Source organism: Scomber japonicus, chromosome 16 (assembly GCF_027409825.1).
Source record: "Scomber japonicus isolate fScoJap1 chromosome 16, fScoJap1.pri, whole genome shotgun sequence".
Classification (NCBI taxonomy): Eukaryota; Metazoa; Chordata; class Actinopteri; order Scombriformes; family Scombridae; genus Scomber; species Scomber japonicus.
The window spans coordinates 5,682,737-5,700,713 of NC_070593.1; the positions used below are offsets into that span (position 1 = coordinate 5,682,737).

The 17,977-nt window shown below is 39.9% G+C and overlaps 1 protein-coding gene across 1 annotated transcript; it reads left to right on the top strand.

Moving 5' to 3' along the window:
- The first annotated feature begins 4,393 nt into the window (after positions 1-4,393).
- Positions 4,394-8,445, top strand: LOC128375259 (phospholipase A and acyltransferase 3-like). Its single transcript, XM_053335561.1, has 4 exons — positions 4,394-4,539; positions 5,595-5,703; positions 5,848-6,122; positions 8,216-8,445. Exons 1-4 carry the CDS (start codon positions 4,525-4,527, stop codon positions 8,357-8,359), a joined length of 543 nt encoding a protein of 180 aa, XP_053191536.1. The 5' UTR covers positions 4,394-4,524; the 3' UTR covers positions 8,360-8,445.
- The last annotated feature ends 9,532 nt before the right edge of the window (positions 8,446-17,977 follow it).

Below are 17,977 nucleotides of genomic sequence, written 5' to 3' on the forward strand. Positions count from 1 at the left end.
ATCTACAGATCATTATGAAATGATACATTAACCCTTAATGAAGCCATTTAAAGCTCCTTCAAAGGCATTCATGCAGCTTGTCTTCTTACCTGAAGCCTCAGCACCAAAAACTCGGTTTCACTGTTTGATCTGTTGTTTGCCCTCAGCCCTGTTTGTGACCTCCAGTCATTCATGTGTCTTGTTGTGTCTTTATTTACACAGCCACACACTTTTGTGTGTACTTGAACCTTTTCATAAAGGGACAACTTTGTCCAGGGTGCAGAGTGATTGTCCTCTGTCAGCCGGCCGCCACTCCCCTGTCACCACGACAAATTCCTGAACATGCATTGTTCTCAGCTGATTGAAGTGGTTTCTTCTTTTTAGACGCTGCGAGGGAAAAGAGTGCAAATCACTGACTAAGCAGGACGCTTTCAACAATATCTCCTCCCTCTTTCACTGTAACAGGCTGAGGATCATGCTGTGCTCGCACCTCTACCAGTCAATGCTTTAAAAAGACATGAAAAAGAGGAAAGTATTAGCATATCAAAGACCAACATCTGACACTGCCCTGCCTGCCTGAACCTTCAGTAAGTGGGAGGAGTAGGCTCGACTGCAGGAGAAAAAGGTGGGAAAAGTGAGAGTCTGCCGGTCGAAGCTCACCAAGGGTTTTACTGCTGCTTGTCAGTTACATGAGGAGAGGTAGACTGCGCCCACAAGAAGGGGATTAGGAGGAATGTGAGGGGGTAGACGTTAAAACCAGGAGGGATGGGAGCTCCACTTTCTGCCCCAGGCTCTGATTAAAACCTGCACACGCACACACAGACACACACACATATATATATGTTACGCTTTCCAAAGTGAGAGGTCAGAGGTCAGAAGTAGAAAGGTGAGAGGGAGGGTGGCCATGAGAGAGTGGGAAGAATTAAAGGATGTGAGAGTTTAAGATGAAAAAGTGAGAGAAGCGACTAACTGAGAGAGAGAGAGGAAGACAAAGATGTGAAGCAGGTACGGAAATAAGTGAATGAGGCAATAAAGTAAAGAGAGAGAGGGAGAAAATGATGGTGTTTTATAGTGATAACACTTGGTAGTTAGTTGGATTGGAGATATAGAAAAAGACTAATGATGATATGTGTGTTTTTAGACGTGTTTTATTTACATTGGGAAGAATTACAGATTTAACTATATGCACACCATAAAATCTAAATGTCAGGTGCTTAAGATTGAACGCTTTGGCTTGTTTTCATAAAGAAGGAAAAATAAAAACCAAACATTAGCAAAATTATAACAGAAAACATTGGTTGGACATTATAACTCTACCATTAGCACTTTGATGACATGAGAAGAGGCAGACATGGAAAAGAAAATGTGAGGTAATGTGTTTTTTTTTTTGTATGAATTTTTCAAATCTGTCACAAACCAACAATCCAACGCCTACATGAACACTAACATGAACACAGTTTTTCTCATGCAGTAATCATTCCTCCTGTTCATTCTGACCATTAAGAGATTCCTTCATAAAGTGTTTTCAATGTAAGTGATGGTAGACAAAATCCACAGTCCTCCTTTTGTGCAAAAAAAAAAATATAATAAAGTTTATTTGAAGCTATAATATGAAGCTTTAGCTGTCCAGTTAGTCATATCAAGTAGATATCCTGTAATTCCTTCGTTTTGCTCTAAGGCAGCATTTACAAGACGATTGATTACAGCGAGACTTGAAAAATTGCGGACTTATCCTTTAAAACCAAATGCCTTATTTATTCAATTCTGCAGAGACTAAAGGATCAGTATCAAGTGCAATACTTCTGCTTTGGTGGAATATTTTTTTACTGTTATTTCCTGAAAGAAAGTACCAGAGTGAGTAAGAAATGAAAAACAGGAAAGAGAGAGAGAGAGAGAGAAAAGAAGAAAAGAAGAGAAACACACATATGATATTGAGAATCTGGGTGAAGGAGTGGGCAGGTGACGGCATATAAAGGCAGGCGGTTCAACAGGTGCTGTGGTAAAAAGCAGCGCTGACAGACAGGAAGAGAGATGAATGTTTGGTGTCAAATCCCTCCTCTGGCTTCTGTCCGTTGTCAATGAGGTGAAGACAACCAGAAGAGAGCAGAACAGTGAAGAGAAAATACAGGAGGAAAGAAAGGAAAAGAAGGAAAGGGGGAAAAAAAAAAAAAAAAGATTCTTGGCCGGAGTTTCAGGACTGTAATACAGCTGTATTTAATAAAAAGCACAGCAGCACTGATCTGAGTGGGGGGAATTTCTCCAAACATCCTGCACAGCTAAAAGGCTGGTAGGATCCCTGTGCTGCTCTGATTGAGGGCTTCCTGTTTTAAGCTCTTATTGAGTAACTGGGGAGAAATTTAACTACAGGTGTCCCAGTTTGGACGCTTTCCTGCTAATAAGAAAGAAACTGGGGGCTTTTTTTTCCCTCTTTCCCCTTTCTGGTTTATATTCCATAAAATTCACCTGCCATTGCTACAGTTGTGTGCAAGTGGCTCTTAAAGGTGCATAGACATGTACAAGATCGCTGCTACACATGACTGTTTATGAGTTTACAGATAATTAGATAGATAGATTGGGCAATTTTGATAATCTCTCAGCGCTGCATGGACCCATATGAGGAAAGAAATTTCTCTTCTCTGGTATCACACAGGGCTTATAAAGAAATAATCAATTATAAGCATGAGATTGTGAGTTGTAAGGCAGCAACTGGACCACAAAAAGTCACTAAAGAATCTTACCTGTAGAGTTATTTCACTTATTTTCTGATTTATGTCTTTTTTTAATGATAAATGTGATTTTAAATTGTGTTTTTTGTTTTATTGTTGCCATTATTATGTGGACTTCAGGTATGCTAGTAGCCATTTTGGGCAAGATAATGGGAATCCAAATAAAGAATATCTCTAAATAATCATAGATTGGCAGAAACAGGATGAAAAAGAAAAGGTTGTGTATTGTAATGTTACATGGAGCATAGTTACTGTTACTGACTGATCACTTTCTAGGCTGTTTCCAGGATTAGCAGATAGTTTTTAACTGTAGTTTCAATTTAAATTTCATGCTGAAATCACATATATACTGTTACAGGGTCATGTGGTGGGTCTGACAGTTACTGCTGCACCAGAGCTCAACTAAAACAAACCAAATCAGAGTCTGTTTGAACTGCAGCAAAGCAGGTTTCCAAATGACCAAAACACTCTTGCATTATATAATAGACATGGATACCACCAAAATAAAGCTGACATATGACAACATACCTGCATAGTGGAGCTTGCCAGCCATGTTTAAGAGGCACAGTGGTCATTTAACATTACATTTGGAAAATCACTAGTACCATGGATACGATGGCCATACAGGAAGAGGTGTTAACTTTCTATTTCCTAGTGTCTCAGGACAGAAAAACAAATGTTATAACACCCATAATATCTCTCATATTGACAGATAACCCTGCTCCAAATCAGTGTTTTATCACATGAACTGTTTGAACCATGATAAGCATTCACAGAGGAAGTACTTTTATTCTCCCCTCTGAAAGCACCTCACTTGGTTAACAGTCACATCCAATAAAAGCTGATTTTCTCTCTAAATTTAGAGTAACAGAGCAGCGATACCTTGTTTGCCCTTGACTATTTCACTGTGAGCCGTCTCACTGACAAACTAATTTACTCCAGAGGGACGTTTCATTAACTAACCCGTCCATCTCTGACTCTCTGTATCAGTTGACGGGCCACAGGGTTAAGGTTTCTGCCTCCATAATAAGCTGGGAGATACATATTTGTGTTATATGTGCAGGCTACTGATTATCCTCTGCATTCAATTGTGTGTGTTGTCTCTTAATTAAAATCAATACACACAGTAATTATCTGATGTGTGTGAAGTCAAACTGTGGAGTAGACTTTTGTATTAATTCATTAATTCAGTTCAGTTTCTTTGTGTTTAACAGGACCGACTGTAGCAAGAAGGGTCTGAAAACCTTAAAATAAGGCAATAACTATTTATTGGCTTAACTTAAAAATTCTAGTGGAAAACGTTAACATATTTTTTTTGTTGACCCAATGTTTTATTTATTCGAGTGTAAAAAGGTCATATTTGACCCTGAACAGTATGTAAAGGTTCAACCTACTGCTTTAAAGCATGAAGAGGCTTTAAGATAAGATATTCCCTTATTTATCATAAAGTAGGGAAATTTATATTATTGCAGCAGCAAAGTGGAAAATAGGAAGAGCACCTTACACTTTAACCCCAGGTATGCTGAATGTATCAATACATTTCACAGGAAATGAAACTTAGCCTTTGCAGCCTTGCTGCACTTGGCATCACCTGACAGGCAGTTCAATATTTACACTCACTGTAGTCAATGATTTGCTGACTCATGCTGTAAAACGGGTTATGTCTTTATCTAATCTCTGTTGTCTTTGTGTGTTTATCACCTTTAGATGCTGTGAGCACTTTTGCTTCCCAAACGTAGGCACCCGTAAGTTTCGATTCCAGCAGCAATAAATAGGCTGCAACTCACCACTGTTGTTCAGTAGATGCAAAGCAGAAGACATGGCTCCAACACTGGTGAGTTCTTCCTTCACTGATGACTGATTGTGCACTGATGTTTGTTAAACTTGAGCTCATACTTATTACTGTTTTTTACTTATATGATAAACAACTTGATAATCTTATACTTCTGCAGCACATTTCATGTTAGTTATACATGCTGCAGATTCGATGCGTAAAGATTTCTTGGATTGCAACAAATAACTAAAATGGAAATTTCAGTCGGAGTTGGCTGCTGTGAAACAATGTGTTATCACTTTGGTGAAAGAAACACTAGAATAAGAAAAAACATAGATTAAAAAAGGAGACTCTTTCTTGAAGTAATATAGCAGAAGATAGACAACAAGAATAAACTGAATCAAGTGATGATACAAGTAAAGTATGAGAATTTTAAAGGGGAACCCCGTCAATTTCAAGCATCAAAGTCTGCTTAAAGGGGAAGTACTGCTCCATATGTGAAAAAAAGTTAATTATAACCTTTTATGGCTCAAGAAGGAGCTGTGAGAAATCTGATAAATTACCTCAAGTAACGTCAATTGAGTCAACTGACCAGACTTACCAACTTACCGTACCAGATCTCTGTAGCTGATCCTCATGTCTGCTTGAGTGTGGCAGCTCAAGGCTACATTAGCCACTATTAGCTTAGCACACCCAAATCTGTAGAGTTGAGTTGCATTGTGGTTAATGTAGGTACCAGGAAAAAGCATGTACTGGAATACAAAAGACGACTGCTGCATTGAATTTGATACCTTTTCCCTTCATTTTAAGTCTGACAGTGTTATAGTATTGCAGTAATGCAGAAGCTGTAATGCAGAACTCTGTTACAAAACAAATTTTCCACTGTTTGCCACCAGCTGGTATTGTGTCCGTGCACGTACCTGTGTGCACCTTTTGCCCTGCTTTTTTTATGATTCATGTCCTGATACGTTTATTGTTTAAGTGTAATGTAATCTGCTGCAGTGGACATGCATTACAAATAATTATTAACATTTATCCTTCACCATTAGACTGATTATTATTCTTGTTTTACTGTTTTATTTTACTGTCTATTTACCTTTTTCTCATCATTGTAGTTTGACGATGAGGTAAAGCCAGGGGACCTGATTGAAATTTTCCGGAATACATACCAGCACTGGGCTGTCTACATCGGAGGAAATGAAGTTGTTCATTTAATTCCTCCAAGTGAGTGAACGGCCAGCCATCTTTAACTTTCTGTTATCTGCTTTTGTTCATTTTTGGGGTTTTTTGTTGATTAAATGCAAACAAAGATGCAAAAAAATATACTATTCTGTCTCTCATTTCCTGTCTTTCTCCTCTACAACACAGATGCAGATAATTATTCATCACCTCTCGCTAACCTAGCGGTTTGTCTGGACAGCAGCATAGCGGAGGTCAGGCGTCAGGCGATATGGGAAGTGGTTAAATCCGACCGTTACGAGGTCCACAACCTCCTGGATGACGAGTACGAGCCTCGTGACCGCCACACCATCGTGAGGGAAGCGTGCAGGCTGGTGGGTCAGCATCTGCCTTACAACGTGGTCAATCACAACTGTGAACATTTTGTCATGGAGCTACGATACGGCAAGTCAGAGTCTCGTCAGGTAGGTGTCCTGTGGCTTTTATACTACTGTTAGCATCACTACTATGTATCATGCATATTTCCACACCTGTGTCATCAATTCATGCTTGGATATTGTTTTATGTTGTGTTTTAAGTATGATATTCTGTTCCTTTTAATTTGCATAAATGATACGTGAAGCACCTTGTAACTATAGGTGCTATAGAAATAAAATGTATTATTATAATAACTATTATTTTCTTGGGCCAGAGTTACAGTTAAAAAAAACTCCTTATGTATCTTATACCAGCCTGTAATGCAACCCTTCAGTTTAGCCTCTTTGTGAAACAGTTTCAGCTCCTGTCTCTTTAAGCCTCCCCCGCCCCCCCCCCCCCAATGAGCCCAGTGGCCAGTTTCCCCTCAGCAGGCTTCAGGCCTATCAGTAGGATATTTCAACAATCAGTAGTAGGATTACGTGTCTTTTTCTTGTTCTCAACTTGACATGGAAACAGATATATCCATGTGCATGCCAAGCACAAAAAAACATGATGAATCACTTCCCAAAAATCCAGGCCTGTTGAATTCAGTGGCACCTGTGGTTTCTTGTGGCTTACTATCAATAAAAGGTCAAACTGAGAAACATCCAAACTCTTAAAATATTTTTTTGTCCTGCAGACACAGCGAGAATTAAAAAGGTATTCAGCCATGTCCACTAATCATGAGTAAAAATCAGAAGCAGATGTAAATGTAGTAGCATATTTTATTGATGTTTCAGTGGGAAATCCCTTTATCAAAGTGATTCACAGCCTGTCGTGTGTCTGCACCTGGATGCTGGATGAGTTTATCATATGAGCCTCTTATTCATCGTAACAATACACAGATCTCACACAATCTATAACAGCTGATAAGAAGCAGATGTGGTATTGAATAAATTGTGATTGCCCATATTTCTTACAACAACACAAGATGATTAACAAGCTGATTTTACAAGTTTTAAAAAAGCTTGTTTAATCAACCCACTTAGCACATCTGTCACCGTCACTGTGTTGTAGCCATATGCATAATTATCCAAAATGCAAAAAAAAACCATTTTGAAGCTGTGCTGCTGAATCAGAAGATGCATTATTGACAATAGCTGAATCTCTTGGTCCGTTTTAACAGTGCTGAAATCAGAACTTTATTAGGTTTTGTTTTGCTGCTTTATGTGCATTCTTACAATCTGTGGTTGCAGCTGTTTTCTGTCAGTCAAAAAAAAACAAACATGTGTCCTTTAAAGCTCAATATTTTTGGCAGATACTCCTTTTTTTTTTTGGTTTTTCATAAATATAAGAAAATCAAGTGACTATGAAGTTACCACCAGTAGCCAGTTAGCTTTGCTTAACTTAGAAACAAGGAGAAACAGCTGGTGGATCCACTTAAGGGTAATAAAACCCAACACCTCCAAAACTCACTAATGAACACTCTTTTCATCAATCCTTACAGTTAAATAGTTAAAACAGTGTAAAACTATTATTTGGCTGAATTGAAATGCCTACCTTTATAAGACCTTAATTAAAACTGTTCACTAATTAACACACATAAGAAGAAGTGTTATTAACTTTTGAGAACCTTCCTGTGAAGTTATTACTATTCATATAGAAAGATTAATATAGAAATTTGCTTTTCTCTCAGTTTTATTTTGGTGATCTCAAATGCAAATTAGCCTCCTCAGCAAATACAGTACAAATACAGATACATATTTTACCACTCCAGGAAATGCCAATGCTTTAAAATTCTTGACCTCGAGATTATAGTTATTAATCAAATGAACTACGGTTATATAGGTTAGCGTTTGACAGCTAAAGCACTAAACAAGATTGTCATTATACTGTAGGTAACATAAAGGTAAAAATTATTGCTTTGGAGGGGAGTAAAGTTTGATCTCCTGCGTTAAACTTATGCACGAGACATATACATCCTTTTTGCCTCATTACATTAAATGCAATCTACTTCCTGCACTGGCACTGAACCATCGGACATAAACCTAGATACTGAGCGACACACAACACACACTTTCTGTTATGATGTTATGATATGTTAAATGTTTTCAAAGGCACATTTTTGACTCTGAGTCTGTCACTCACTTGTCTGTTGCAGGTTAAAACAGCGGCTGCGGTGGCTGGCGTCGCTGCAGTAGGCGTAGGTGTAGCCGCCTTCGCAATGTTGGGTGCTGCTCTGTTTTCATCGCTTAAGGATGACGAGAAGAAGAGAAGAAGACATTATTATGATGATGATGACTGACAGCAACATTACAAATTGTTTCGTTTTATTATAATTGTGTTGTATATTAACTGTTTTGATGCATGTAAAAAAATAAATTAAAAACATCTGAAGAAAAACTGATTTTGGTTATTTTTTAATGCAAAATTATTCAACTTTCAGACATGCAGAATATTTTACTCTCTTTCTTCTTTGGAGAACTTCATGTACTTTGTATCAGCTTTGCAATATTAGATCTGCATACCAATCTTGAAATTATCTGATTAGAACATCTTAACACTCCAGTATTATAGTAGTAAAGCTTCTATAAAGTATTAAATTAGAGAACTACAACACTGGCAGCAGAGACACATTGCTGTTCACATCTGTCTCTATTATGCATCTGGAGCTGACCACTTGTGTCCAGATGTTGTTGCTACATCACTTTCGCAAGATTGTTATTATTACGTCAGTCAGACAAGCGCCAGATTTGTTTTTAATGTGGGTTAAAGAGCTACGAGCTTAGAAAAATGTTGCAAGAACTAATAGACATACACAAGTTATTCCAACTGTTCAGACTGTAATCTGTGCTCCTCTCATAGACTGTATAAAAGAAATGGACGTAACATCTGTGACGTCACCCATTGGTTTGTGGACTGCTGCTCGGAAGCCAATAGTTTCGAATCTAGGCAGCGCCATCTTGGAAATTTCAGGTGCATGGTGGGAAAAATAAATGCACGGATTCTACTTATATGGGCATGAGGCGGGACCATGGGCAGAGCGGGGAGGTTGCTATGGTTGCGAGGGCTGGATCTTGAGGACATTGGTCAATCAACCTGTCAATCATGACGTAGCCACGCCCTAATACATACCCTGCTTTATTGTCACATATAAAATCAGGGAGGCCAAAATGTCCCAAATGAACATCATACTGCATTGAAGAAGGCTTTAAACTAGCGATTGAGACCATAAACACATTTTGAAAACGTTTACTGAGGTTAGAAATCAAGTGAGAAGTTGGTGAATTCTCCATTGACGAAGTCCTTTTGACACCAAAACGGTCGCCCCCTGGTGGCCTTTTGATAGAATGCAGTTCTAAGTTACTTCTGTGTTGGCTTCATTTCAGAGGACCAGAACTCCCCGCCTGGATCTTGTCCAATTTCTTTAACTGTTGCCGCGCTTTTCACCAAAAACAACGATGACGTATTTTACTGTTACATCCTTGCCAATGAGACACAAACAATATGTAGTCAAAATGCGTCCCAGACCACCTCGGCAAGTGGTTTGAGAGATCGGATCCCAATGCGTCTTGGAGATCATTTACACTTGTATTTAATGCTGTCCACTTGTGATCGGATCACCTGAGACGCATGTTAATGCCGGGTGTAAACACAGTCTCCGTGACAGCAGCATGTATGTTTCCATTCGCAGTTTTATTTTCCAGATTTAAATGAAAAGTAGAATCACCAACATTTCATGGATGTTCACCAGCTGGTTGCTAGTAGGTGGTCTCGCCCCAAAGCATCAGAGTGCAGCCGTAAACTGCATGTTAAATTTCTTCTCTGTTCCTCTCGGACTGTGATTGACAGAGAGACGCTGTGCGAGAAAGAAAAGACAAACTGGTGAAAAGGCGAACAGAACACTGAGTAATGTTTTTCTTATGGCCTAGTTATGAGCTTACAGGGTGTTTATCCCCCCGTCTTCTCTGTGCCAGCATTGTGCTCCATCACAATCTACCACTGTTCACATGTGGAAGCCCCCCTGCACCCCTAACCCCCCAAACCCTTCACAGCTGAGGCAGGTGGGGCAGAGTGGATTCACATAAGACCATGTGATCTGCAAGCTGTGTGCATGTGTGTGTTTGTGTGTTTATATCTTTGTGAGGACCAATTTGAGTTTTAAATCTTTTTGGAAATTGGAAGTTAAGTTGATATATTATGAAGAAACTTTTGGAAGTGATGTCATTTTAGGAAATTAAGGATGTGTTTAAGAAGTTAAGTCCCATTTTAGGGTTAAGACTTGGTTTTAAGTTTAAGGTTATCCTGTTTATTCTGCTATTTAAATAAACATACATGTTCCTGTAATTCATATACAAAAACATGTAGAAAAAGAAGAGAACCCCCCCCCCCCAAAAAAAAAATAAAAAAACTAACTAATAAAATGCTCTTTTCCTCTTCTCCAGGCTTTCTACAAGTAACTGACTGATGTTTGTTTCATATGCGAACAGTCAAGTCTTTGTGCATCATCTCTTCTTACAAAATCAGTATCTTTTTCTTTTAAATCACAGTAAATAAAGTATTGTGAAGTCCCCAGTAAAAAGGACAATGGACACAAACAAAACTGAATTTTTGTATCATTCAGATAGTAGACGCTGAATAAGTCTGCTTTTATTCTTCTAGAGATGAACAGACTATCCAGTTTCAAAAGGAAGTGGTAAAACACCAGATCTCAGTTTGGAGAACAGCGATCTCAGCTTTTAAGACAGATTATATACAACATAAATCTCAGTACCATATATTTTTTAATCATCTTAAATATATGCAATTTGCCACTGAACAACCAAATACTGCATTTTTCCTTATTTAAAACCATAGACTGTAAACACATTATATAAAACAGTATGAATTTAAAAAATGAGTTGACATTCAGATGAAGGCATGTAGCTGTGATGGGGAAGGGAATGTATTATATCAACGAGAGTTCTCACAAGTATAGAAATACAAAATTTGTGAATGCGTGCACACATTGGCAGCTGATATAATTTTGGCTATGGAAGTACATGCCTGTGTGTGTGTATGTGTGTGTGTGTGTGTGTGTGTGTGTGTGTGTGTGTGTGGACTGACAGCTGAGTGAAGGATCACTGTAACAAACCTTCCCAAAAACCCACCTCCTCTCACCCTAAACACACACACTCAGTATGAGGTCCCATCTCCCCTAGCTGGGAAGCATGAGCCAGGCCTGCCCTGCAAAAAATAAACCTTCATCTGTCAACTAATACTGTCCAATTTAACTTCTAGATTCTCATTTTCTCAGAGACAAAACAGTGCACCATTCAATCAGCAGTGTGATTGATTTGCAGTTTAAAGCAATTGTCAAGAATGTGACGAGTGGAGTAATCTGTGAGAGATTTTATTTGAGATTTTATTGAGAAAAAAATGGGAAACATGAACTTCTTGAGCACAGACGTTTATACTTGGGGTGCAAGTGCTTGAAAAACAACTACTGTTAAAACATTATTTTAAATAAGAGAAACTGCAGTAGTAGTTTTGCAAAGCCAACCCACAGATTTAGCTTTTTCCCCCCTACATTGTGATCTAACAAGGTTAAATAGGCATTTGCTTGAGAAATGTGTCATGTGATTTATATATGACTAACCTGGTCCTGCAACATGATCTCTTTTTCAACAGCTGACTGGATATGTTGTAATCATTTCCCCTTAAAATTGTATTTAACATTTTAAGCACACTTGTGTAATCTTGTTTATTGTTGAAAGTATAATTTGATCCAGGACATTCGGAGGTTTTAAGCTGCAACAAGTCATTTTATCACCTGCAGTAAACCGCTTATGAGCATAACCACCTGTTGGGCTCATAAGTTATTGTTTTCCTGTTTTAAATCTTGTAGCAAAAACTAAGCTTTCAAGATTCAGGCTGGTTCAGCGATGTTAATCAACTACATTAACAACACATGAAAATCTATCAGCGTATGCCTATTTGTCTGAATATGTCTCTGTTTTAAAGGCTTACTGGGAGACAAGAATAAAACCAGATGATGGATGTTTTTTGTAGTGTAGAAACAGGCCTCAGGGCCCGGGGCCAGGCCAGTAATGCTGCGAGCAGGTGGGGGCAGCTGGGCTCGCCTGGTCCCTCAAATCAGCACAGCACCCTACATTGTTCCTGAGGCCTGAGAGCTCCATGAAATCCAGGGTGGGCTGCAGAGGCTCGGGCCGTGGGACCGGCTCCAGAAATATTAAAACCTCATACTCTCCACGTTTTGGGAGTTTGAGAGGAAGGCTTATCACAGCTAATCATTAGGCTCAGAATCAGCTCAGAAATAATCACCATGCATAACAAATGTGCAGCGATGTCACTTCATGGCATCAGCGGAGAGACGTGCTGACAATATATAGAGTTACACAATGAATAGTGATACAACAGAGCCTCAAATGCTTAAAGTTGATTGGACATTTACACTCAGATTTATCAGCAACTCCTCATAATTAACAAGTATTTTCATATTAATGATCACTTTGTTTCCTAAAGTAACAGAGAATAATCAGCGACTCTGCAGCTTCCCTCAGCGTAACAGAGATTTATAGTGAGTTTCAGCTCATCATTTAGCTGACCAGCTGTAACTTTGCTGTTTTGGTTCACGCTCAGCGCTCTCATAATGTCGTTTTCAACACAACAGGCAGCTGTTTTCACAGAAAAAGCTGTAAAAAGCCACTGTGCTACCACTACCTGCTCAACGGCAAACCGACACAGTTCACTGTAGACAAGCATTTAGCAGCTAAAGACTCAGACATTATCTCGTGTTCATTTTTGCTTGTCTCTGAAATGCTTTACATATTCTACTTTTTGTCCTAAAGGCTTAAAGTGAGTGAAGGTGGGATATTCTCCAGTGCTCCGGCTGCATCTCATCATTTGACTGCATTTTCCCGCCTGTCACATATGACATCTATTTTCCTCTGTTGACGATGTCCTCCTGCTGATTCCTTCACTTTTTGTATATACAACCAAGTTATCGTGGCTCTATCCAACTCTTAAGTTTGCCTTTGATTTCCTTCGTTGCTGTTCTTCCCTAGATGCCCTCAGATGTTTCCTTTTAGGACTTATTTTGAGGGCTTATTTTGTATTGGACTTTTTGGAAGGACTGAATTGTGACTTTGTTTTTTTCCCCATTGGTTTATCTGTTTTGTCTTCCTGGTGTTTTTTCTCTGCCCCCTATTTTCAAACCTGCACTGCTTCTCCTCGTTGACCCTGCCCTGCTCCCAGTGTCTTTTCCAGCCAATCACTCCAAGTCTGTCTCACCTGTTCCCCATTCCCGCATTAGTTCAGTTAGTATTTAAGTCTTGGTGAATCTTTTGTCTGTTCAGTGCTGCTCTTTTTTGTTTTTTACATGCCTGTCCCAGTAATAAAGTCATTCTTCTGCAGCTCTGCTTTTGGGTCCATCTGCTCTTCTTTGTCTTAAACACAAGTTTAATATGCATCATATCAACATGTAAGCTGTCTTTCTTATTAGGAGATGCAGGGATTGGGTGCTTTGTAAGGAACTTTGTTACATGGAAAGTTTGACAAGCTTCAGAGAGCACTGTTCGTGTCCTTTTTCACCTGACAAACTAGGTGAGATGTTGGGATACTTACAGCCATTTTTATTTTTCATTTTAAACTGTGATCTCTCCCGAACAAAGTGTTTTTCGTGCCTAAATCTAACCAGACCTTAACCACAGCATTATCACATCATAAAACACAATTATTCAACTAATAATGGCCAACATTGAACCTTCATCTGTGGTTTGTAGAAAAGTACAATGCCAACGTTTTCTTCTGGCAGTTGGGTTGTATGTTAATCATGTGTCGCCCCTTTCGATGACAGCAGGCTTTTCACCCACCTTAATGTGTGGCCAGTCTGAACAGCTATGAACACTTGTTTGAATTACATGCTTTTGTGAACTAGTTTGTTTCAAGTATAGCCCAACTTGAAGTCCAGTAAAGGGGCATGATGACATTTAGAAACAACAAATGTAATGTAGTTTTGGTGGTAGCTCTGCTGCCTTCCTCAAAATCAAAAAAGGCATGCACAGGGAATATGTGATTTAAGGAGGATGTAAAAATTTGAAAAGAGTCTTAGTGGACACAAATCTGGGTCTTATACAGACAATCCCTTACCTGAGATATTATCCAGTTGTTTGACCACCTGTAAGCACTCGTTATATCAGCACCAGTACAATTACAGCCAGAACTTAATCCATGAGAAATGGTTAATTAATTGAACCCCAATAAGCAAATTATGATGTTGTTGATTGTTGATTGTTCACTTTTAGTTTAAGATTGTCCTGATTTAACCATAGACTGTATAAAAGAAATGGACGTAACATCTGTGATGTCACCCATTGGTTTGTGGACTGCTGCTCGGAAGCCAATAGTTTCGAATCTGGGCAGCGGCATCTTGAAAATTTCAGGTGCATGGTGGGAAAAATAAAAACACGGATTCTACTTATATGGGTATGAGGCGGGGCCATGGGTGGAGCGGGGAGGTTGCGATTGGTGGCGAGGGCTGGATCTCGAGGACATTGGTCATTCAACCTGTCAATCATGACGTAGCCACGCCCTAATGCATACCCTGCTTTATCGTCAAATATAAAATCAGGGAGGCCAAAATTTCACAGATGAACATCATACTGCATTGAAGAAGGCTTTAAACTAGCGATTGAGACCATAAACACATTTTGAAAACGTTTACTGAGGTTAGAAATCAAGTGAGAAGTTGGTGAATTCTCCATTGACTTGTATAGAGACGGAAGTCCTTTTGACACCAAAACGGTCGCCCCCTGGTGGCCTTTTGCTAGAATGCAGTTCTAAGTTACTTCCGTGTTGGCTTCATTTCAGAGGACCAGAACTCCCCACCTGGATTTAACAGAGATGAATGATTTCCTGTGATAATAATATATTTTATTTATATAGTGCTTTACAGGGTATTCAGAGACTCTTAAATATGCTTTACCATGAACCTCCCTGGACTATAGAACGGCTAATGCATTTTGCAGTTAAGTCACAGTTACGAAACAGGACTTGCTATTGTAAGTTTCTATTGTAAACTAGACTTGAAGGCAGCGCTGGGCCAACATGAATTACTATAGCCAGTAAAAGACCAGAGCTGCCTGTGATAAAAGCAGTGTAACAGACAGTCCTGGAAGCCAAAAAGCCAACTACTTTTGGTGTCTGTGTCACTTCAGGATATATGGTTTCCCCTTCAGCGGCCTGTCACCGCTAACGCCTCACGTTCAAGTTCCCAACGGCAGACAGAGGGGGCCAGGAGTGCTGTTAAACCCCCGAACTTCTTCCATTTGGTACAAAGATGTCATTGAGCCTTGTCTCTGCACCTGCTCAAGTCGTGGAGGAGATGGCAGACGCGCTTCCTGTGTGTCTGGGGGGTTTTGGGGACAACCGTCCGCCACCTCCCTACTGCAAAACAAGCCCAACAAACGATGTTAAAAGATTTCTTTTTTTTTTCCTCCAAAAGGCAAACTGCTCCCGTGCCAGATAAGTCAACAAATGAGGGCCAGTGAAACTTTGTTCGTCGTGTGAGGGGCTTTTTGTGAGAGAGGTTGTGTAGAAGGATGGGAGGAGGAGAGAGGGGGGAGGGGGGGGGTAACTAGGACCACATAAAGAGGAGAGCCAGGAGGACGCGGTTTTTGGAGATGACGGGTTGGACCCTAAATGTAAGGTTTTCTGGGCGCTGATGCCCGTTCAGGTGGCAGCGGTTGAAGCAGCCACCACACCACCTCCCACCCCCTCCCTCTCCTGCCTCATACTCACACAATGAAGAAACTGTTTCAACGGGACGAAGGCTCTGCCTCCGAGGCCGCTGACGGAGAGAGATTAGAATAACAATGGCCTGGGTTAATGATGTTTGCGCCGTTAAAGACACAAAGTCGTTACTAAAAAAGCCATTAGGCCTTGAAGTCAAAGAGAATGAAAAGAGGGGTTTCTCTGGAGGTTTTTTTTAACGCTGATTACTTGTGGCGAATTCTAAACAGAGCAGTGATCAACACGAACAACACCAGAGGCTCAGTGTCCCATTTTTATGGCGGGTCGTCAGTATTTTTCATGTCGCTATAACTACTTTTAAGCGTATGAGATTTTGGCTTGTTTCATGAATTAGCTGCAGTTCCTTTCAGGCTTTTCACACGACTTCTTCACTCAGTTAGACTCATCATGTCGTGGCAGCAGGCATAGCAGAGTTGGAGCTGGCAGAAGGGGGCAAAAAAAAGCCAAAGGAGAGAGGGGGGGAAAAAAAGAGAAAAGAAGGCTTTGAAGAAGACTGAGCTCGCAAAGCTGTATTTTAAAGTTGGATGGCACATCAGAGGCATGAGCAGCTACAGTTCTGCCTTTTTAAGGGATATATACGGCTCGTAGTGCAGCATCCAAAAAGAGCATTCTCTTTAAAGCCAGGCAGAGTGAGACCAAACATGCTCCATGCTCCGAGGCCTAATTATCCTTTGGATCACAAACAGAGAGCCGGTTCCAGAGGAGCAGAGACGAGCAAAGATGGCCATATTTGAAGATGATTAAATGTGACATGATTTCAGCCGTTATTTACATTCACATTATAGGCTGACACGATCATTTAGAGCGACTTTAGTTCAATAGGTTTCACTTCCTTTGCTTTTCCCGCGTCCTTGAAGCTTTAATGGAGCTGTGATAGGAGGAGAATAGAAAGCTGGGCAGCAAAGAGGCCCGATCACAGAATGCAGTTCTCCTTTTGAATCATGTTCAAGGTTTGAAAGTTGGTTTAACACTAAAATCCAAACACATTGCAGAAGGGAGAATAAACTTAATTCCCTTGAACACCAACTAACAGGCAGCCAATAGTATGAGGCCAAAACTACTACAACAGATGTTATATTTCTGGATACTTAAAATAGATTCAGTCAAAATACTCAGGAAAAAAAATGAAAGAGCGCCACTGTCAAATGTTAAAAAGTGAGAATTTAATGTGCTCAATATGTGTATGGATACAGGCACTAAATGGCATGACAAACACAGAAAATGTTTGGATCAGCAGCTACTCTGAATTGCAACACATTTCAAGCTTGGCGCTCTTCCTCAGGCAGCATCAGAAACCCGCTTGGGAACCTCCATTTCTTTTCCCACCCACTGTTTTCCTGTGGATACTTAAAATAGATGTCATTAATTGGAGGAATAAGAAGCTGTAGGCCTGTAGACTCTGTTGAAACAAGCCAATTTTCACAACTTCTCCGCTCACAGTTGCTGCTCTGACCCACATGTGTCACATCACTGAGCTGGATTTCTATTTCTGTGTTAAGGAGTTACTGTACGATGTGCTTCAGGCAGGATAGGTAAGCTCTGAAATCCAATATAACTACACATCAGGGACTTGACGATTAAGATGATGTCACATTAAGACCGCGAGAAACCTTAATTGGTTGCTTGTGTTTTCTTCTAAAAGTCACTGATGACGTCTTCTCGCCATGACCGCTGCATGACAGAACACAAATACAGCAATTGCATGGCAGTAGTCTCCTATTCAGTCTTGAAACAAGCCAACTAATAAGTACCACAAAATAGTGTGCCAGCATATTTTGAGCTGAAATTCCAAATCACAGCATGAGCAGAGCGAAAGTTTTGCAGCACTGGAATAAACTTTGTGGCCAGCAACATAAGCAACCAGTAGGAAGCAACAAAAGGGTTAAAGCAAACAATAGATACACCAAATATTCTCCTTTTTTCTTTTCTTTTTTAAATAGCCATGTATGAATTCCCATGCCTCTTATGTTACACTGAAGCAACATTTCAAGTACTGTATATAAGATGATTGGAGGAAGGAGGGGTCAGCACTGCAGGATCCAGACAATAGCTGGAGTCTGAAAGTGGGTTTGTGATGGAATATATGCAAAAAGACAAAGAGAAATTAGGA